Source organism: Metopolophium dirhodum, chromosome 1 (assembly GCF_019925205.1).
Source record: "Metopolophium dirhodum isolate CAU chromosome 1, ASM1992520v1, whole genome shotgun sequence".
Classification (NCBI taxonomy): domain Eukaryota; kingdom Metazoa; phylum Arthropoda; class Insecta; order Hemiptera; family Aphididae; genus Metopolophium; species Metopolophium dirhodum.
The window spans coordinates 115,239,972-115,245,999 of record NC_083560.1 but is presented as its reverse complement, the minus strand read 5'-3'; the positions used below and the strand labels follow the sequence as shown (position 1 = coordinate 115,245,999).

Below are 6,028 nucleotides of genomic sequence, written 5' to 3'. Positions count from 1 at the left end.
CTATGTTATTATTATGCTATCGACTATCGTCTATTTTTAGCAGGATGATAATGATAATGCAATGGAATTATAGGAATCACGAGTACAGTCTGTACTACAGTGAATACCGTCGATTACGATTTACGACGGTTGAAACATCATTACTAATAATAGATTTAGTTATCAAACTGTTTTTGATGATAAAACATATTCCTCAATAATTATTATTTATTAACCAGACGAATTCTATTTATGTTATTTTTCTACGATAACAATACTGAAACAAGTCTTGTCTCTTGTATAGTCTTCAGTCGAAGTCATAATAACGTTTAACGTTTAACAGTGGTTAGTGTTAGTGTTTTGTTTTACAAATACAACTTATAACTTATATTATTGAAATTTGAAGTAAAAGTCGAATATGAGTGGCTGTAAAAAATATTTAAGCGGTGCTCAGAAGAGAAAAAAGAAGAAAGAAGATCTTTTAATGACATCTGCTGTTAAGTGCAATAAAATAACTGGATTTTTTTCTTTAACTAATGAAAGTGACGATAAACTAGTTTCAAATGTTATAGAAATAGATCATAGTATCTCAAAGGAAAATATAAACAATGAAACTAATATCAATTGTAAGTACCTTTGAATTTTAACTAGAATAATGAACGCATTCAAACAATAATATTTATAATTTATCATATTATATAACCCATGTTATGTTCATTGTTCAAACACTTAAGTTAAAAAATAAATGTATTTAAATAATTAAATATAATATATCAATATAATAAACATTTTCAATAATTATGTTAGGTATTGTGGATGGTACTGTGGATGGTATTGTGGATGGTATACTTGATGACACTATTGATATAAATAATCATTATAATATACCAGAAGAAGTTAATGCTATTAGTATTGCATGTATGTCATGTAAGTATATAAAATAATATATTAATAAGTAATTAGTATAATACAGTTTAAAATAGGTAAAGTATTTAAATAAAAGTATTTGATTCTTAAATACAAACACATCCAAGACCGTATTTAAAATACTTTCCAAATACTTTATTCGAGAAGTATTTAAAAAGTATTCTAAATACAATAAAAATATTTAAATACATTTACTCAAATACTTAACAAGACTGGACTATAATATAAATAATATAATACATTTTAAATTTAAATATTAATTTTTTTTAGATGATAATGCCAAAAATGTTTCCAGTAATTTAAAAGATAAAATTAATTTGCATGTTGACTTAAAAGAAACTGTTCAGACTGATCACTTAAACAATACTCATTGTAAGTACCTATCAAATATAAATTAATTATAGGTATCTATAGTTTAAATTTTAAATTATTTATTTGTAGGTTTATCACCGGCCAAACAAAATCAAAGTAATAATGGTCTTGAAAATACTAATTCTACTTGTAAGTATAAAAATTAATTTTTTTCACAATATTTGGTGGTTAATGTTTTATTTTCAATATTTGTTATTATTAAAGCTGTTAAGGATACTACGAATATTGGTACAATACATCATGCAGATATTGATGATAACAGCTTTGATGAATTAACCGTTAAAGATCCATATTTTTGGCCAAGTAAAATAAATGATGATTTTGTGGATTATTGTATTAAAAAAGGGCCATCATTTTTTCAAAATAAACAAAAATCGTATACTCAATCTGCACGCATTAGTGGTAAATATAGTACTTAATCATTATTTATTTTTATTGTTATTACTTGTTAAATTTTTTTAATAATTTTCAATAAAGAATTTTTTTTAATAAAACATTCTTATTATAATTTATTTATGTTTATATATCATTGATGTTTAATAATTAAGTTAATTTATTTGATTTTTAGATCATAAAAGACATTTAACGCCTGCAATGTTTGAAAGAACTTTACCTAATGGACAAATATGTGATCGGCTGTGGCTTTTGTATTCTCCAAGTCAGGGTTCAGTATTTTGTTTTATGTGTAAGCTTTTTTCAAAGAATCGTGAAAACTCTTTTGTAAAAAATGGGTTTGATCAATGGAAAAAATTTGAAAAAATATCATACCATGAAAACAGCATGTATCACAGAGAAGCAAATACTACATGGCTACTTCGAGAAAACTCATTAAATTCCGTAAATCAACAAATCTGTAAGAAAATATCTACTGAAACTCAATATTGGATTGATGTTTTAAAACGCGTTGTAGCAGTTATTAAATATTTATCTTCACGTGGTTTACCATTTAGAGGAGACAATGAAGTATTTGGAGTAAAAAATAATGGAAATTACTTAGGACTTCTTGAACTAATTTCTGAGTTTGATCCATTTTTGAAAACCCATATTGAATTGCACGGTAATAAAGGGAGAGGTCATCCATCATACCTATCTACAACAATTTTGAACGAATTAATAACTCTGATAAAGAGACGTGTTATTAATTATATTGAAAATGAAATCAGAGAAAGTAAATATTTTTCATTAATTTTGGACTCAACTCCGGATTTATCTAAGGTAGATCAAATGGCAATAGTATTAAGATATTGTACATCACATAATGTACAAGAGAGATTATTAGAGCTTAAACCTATTGATAGTCACAAAGGTGAGTCAATCTTTAAATTGTTAGAAGATTTTCTTAAAAATTCTAAACTTGATATTTTAAATTGTCGCGGTCAGTCATATGATAATGCTCCTAATATGAGTGGAACTTATGAAGGACTACAAGCATATGTAAAAAAAAAGTGTGATTTAGCTATTTATGTACCTTGCACTGCTCATTCACTTAACCTAGTCGGAGTTCACAGTGTGAATTGTTGCTTAGAAGCAGTAAATTTTTTTGGGTTTCTTCAGTCACTGTATAATTTTTTCAGTAGTGCTACTCACAGATGGAATATATTAACTACATCTATAGAAAAAAGTGATAGTAATCGATTACTAGTATTAAAATCTTTAAGTGATACTAGATGGTCATGTCATACAGAGTCTTGTAAAGCATTAATAAATAATTACACTAAAATTATTGAAGTATTAGAAACTATAATAAGTCCTAATAGTAAAGAAAATGAAGATACTAAAAGAAATGCTAGACCATTATTAAAAAAAATTTTAAAAAAAGAAACTGGATACATGGCACTTTTATGGAATGACATTTTAGAAAGATCCAACAAGACCTCAATACAGTTGCAAACAATAAATTGTGATCCTTTAAAAGCTCTTAATTTACTTATATCATTAAAGCATTATGTATCAAATTTGAGGAAGTGCAGTACATTATATGAAAATAAAATAAATCAACTTAGTCCTAAAATAAAAGAGAAATACTCCGATGAACAAGAGAGAATAAAAAAAAAGAAATTTCCAAATGACTCTGGTTGTAATCAGGTATCTTTAAGTGGTCATGACAAGTTTAGAGTAGAGACTTATTATGTTATTATAGATAGTTTTTGTTCACAATTAGAAAAACGAATTGAAGCTTATAGTTTTCTAAAAAACAATTTTTTGTTCATCACAAAATTACATGTTGTTTTACCACAAGATACTGATGAAGAAGAAGAAGTTAATAAAAGTCTTGAAAATTTTATTTTATTGTATAAAAAAGATGTTGATAATACTATACAAAATGAAATTATACAATTCAAAAAATATTGGTCTATCAGTAAACCTTCATATGATGACACACAAGATTATCTGCTAGATATTTGGAAGCATTTCAATGAAAAAAATCTATTACTTTCTTTTCCTAATTTGTATACTGCAATTAAAATATATCTAACCATACCTATTGCAAATTGTTCGGCTGAAAGAGCATTCTCCAAATTAGCTCGAATAAAAAACAAGTATAGAACAAGCTCTTCTCAAGAAAATTTAAATAGTTTTATGGTTTTGTGTTCAGAGAGTGATGTTTTGGAGGTAATTAATACCGATGATATAATTAAAGAGTTTGCTGCCCAAAAATCTAGAAAAAATATTTTTAATAAAATTTTTATTTTTGTATTTAAAAAAAAAATAAGAAATAAATTGATGAATATATTTTTTTTTCTGAAATATTTTTATTTGTGGGTCACCAAAATTTTGATTATGGATATGGGCCCCTAAAATTGTTTGGCCCCAGGCCCAAAATTATCTTAATCCGGGCTTGGTTACAATGCATTATGATTATTATTATTAGGAAAACACAGATAAGCTGGTTCGTTTCTAGAAATTTGCTCAACGACCGCGATTGTTTTTACCCGCTACCCGCATAACAATATTGTTATTGGTGAATTATTAATAGAAAACAGAGCGAACGCGTGTTATCGTATTTGATTAAATACTATAAATATTTTTAATCAATATTCAATGGTAATACTCTGCTCGTAGCCCGTTCTGTCTGCTGTATATCCAATATTCCAGTGCGAGAGTGCGAGACGCGAGTGTGCGACTACGACATTTTATCATTCTCATAAAGTTATAACACATCAATTATAATTTTGAAGCATTGTGACTTTTACCACTTTGGTTTTTCTAAAGTTTTATTTATTTTGATTTAATCATGTCTGACGAAGAAGTATGTTTATGTGGTAAAAAAAAAGTTTACATAAATCCGACGAATTGGAAAAGGCATTTAAATGCGTGCAAAACAATAAAAAAAAAAAATTCATCTTCAAAATATCTAAATACTTATTTTAATACCTAATTTGTATTCTTTAATTTTCTGTTTAGCGTGCAATGATTACATTGAAGATAATACACTGACCCTAGTAGAAGATTTAGATAAAATATCAAACCAATATGAAACATTTCCTCATGATCCAGCTTTACTTTTATGTTCAAATATTTCAATTGAACGTTTTTCACAAATTGCACATCAAGAACCATGTCAACCACAACCAACCGTGTTACAAAATGATATATTTCCTTTAAAAAACAAGGAAAACATTCAAGGTCATTCCATGAGCAACATTATTTTAAAAAGATTGCAGCTGGAGAGTTTGTTAGACGTAAATGGTTATCTTATTCTCCAACTGAGGATAAAGTTTATTGTATAGTGTGCAAACAATTTGGCACAACAGATAGAAAATCTAACCAACTTGCTAGGTGTGGTTCAAACGACTGGAGACATATTTCTTATAGACTTGATAACCATGAAGCATCACCAAACCATTTGCAGTCAGAGGTTAAAAAAGTAATGTATTTGAGTAATCAAAGAGTAGATTTAAAATCTTTACAAAACTCTAATACTAAAGTTGCTGAAAATAGAAAGATTGTAAAAGTAATATTAGAAGTGTTACTATATCTCGCTCGTCAAAATTCATCTTTTAGAGGTCATAATGAATCTTGGCCATCCAAAAATCAGGGAAACTTTCTTGAATTAATTTAGCTTTTTGCTAAACATAATGCATTACTTTCTTCTCATATCGCTACACTTGAGTCTGCCGAGAAAAAAAATCGTTTGACTTTTTTATCTAATAACAGTCAAAACACAATGCTTTTAGTTATGAGTGCATGGTTGCATATGAGTATATCGTTCGTTCTCAAATATTAAAAAAAGTGAAAAAAGCTGGAATCTTCTCAATTATGATTGACAACACTACTGATGTTTCCAATATAGAACAGTTTTCTCTGATTTTGCAGTTTGTGGATGAATTTGGTGAAATAAAAGAAAGACTTGTGGCTTTAGAATCTACAAATGATGCAACTGGCAAAGGTATGTTTGATTTACTATGCAATGTTTGCGTTAAATATGATTTAGACTGGATAAATAACTTATGCGCACAAACATATGATGGAGCTACGTCTATGCAGGGGCAGTATTCAGGTCTTCGTTCATATGTACAAGAACAGAATCCTCGTGCGTTGTATGTTTGGTGTTTTTCACATGTTCTGAATTTGGTGGTAGTTGATACATGTGACAGATGCATTAGGTAGTATAAGAAATTTTTTTGGGGATATGCAAGTACTCATTTCTTTTATGAGAGCAAGAAAACGAACGGCGATTTTTTTAGAAGAACAAAAAAAACTGTTATCCAAATGATAGAGTTCTCAGAATAAAAAACTTTTCTTCAAC

The 6,028-nt window shown here is 27.7% G+C and overlaps 1 protein-coding gene across 1 annotated transcript; it reads left to right on the top strand.

Annotated features, from left to right (window-relative positions):
- Positions 1 to 210: 210 nt before the first annotated feature.
- Positions 211 to 4,449, top strand: LOC132952300 (zinc finger MYM-type protein 1-like). Its single transcript, XM_061024574.1, has 7 exons — positions 211 to 605; positions 787 to 906; positions 1,177 to 1,278; positions 1,348 to 1,407; positions 1,483 to 1,680; positions 1,847 to 3,927; positions 4,342 to 4,449. The coding sequence occupies exons 1-7, from the start codon at positions 398 to 400 to the stop codon at positions 4,447 to 4,449; spliced, it is 2,877 nt and encodes a 958-aa protein (XP_060880557.1). The 5' UTR covers positions 211 to 397.
- Positions 4,450 to 6,028: the final 1,579 nt, after the last annotated feature.

Bases quoted from the DNA above. Each gene is read 5' to 3' on its own strand.
- LOC132952300 (XM_061024574.1), top strand. From the start codon at position 398: ATGAGTGGCTGTAAAAAATATTTAAGCGGTGCTCAGAAGAGAAAAAAG. The intron at 907-1,176 runs GTAAGTATATAA...AATTTTTTTTAG, and splicing joins TAGTATTGCATGTATGTCAT to ATGATAATGCCAAAAATGTT. The intron at 3,928-4,341 runs GCCCAAAAATCT...CTCTGCTCGTAG, and splicing joins ATATAATTAAAGAGTTTGCT to CCCGTTCTGTCTGCTGTATA.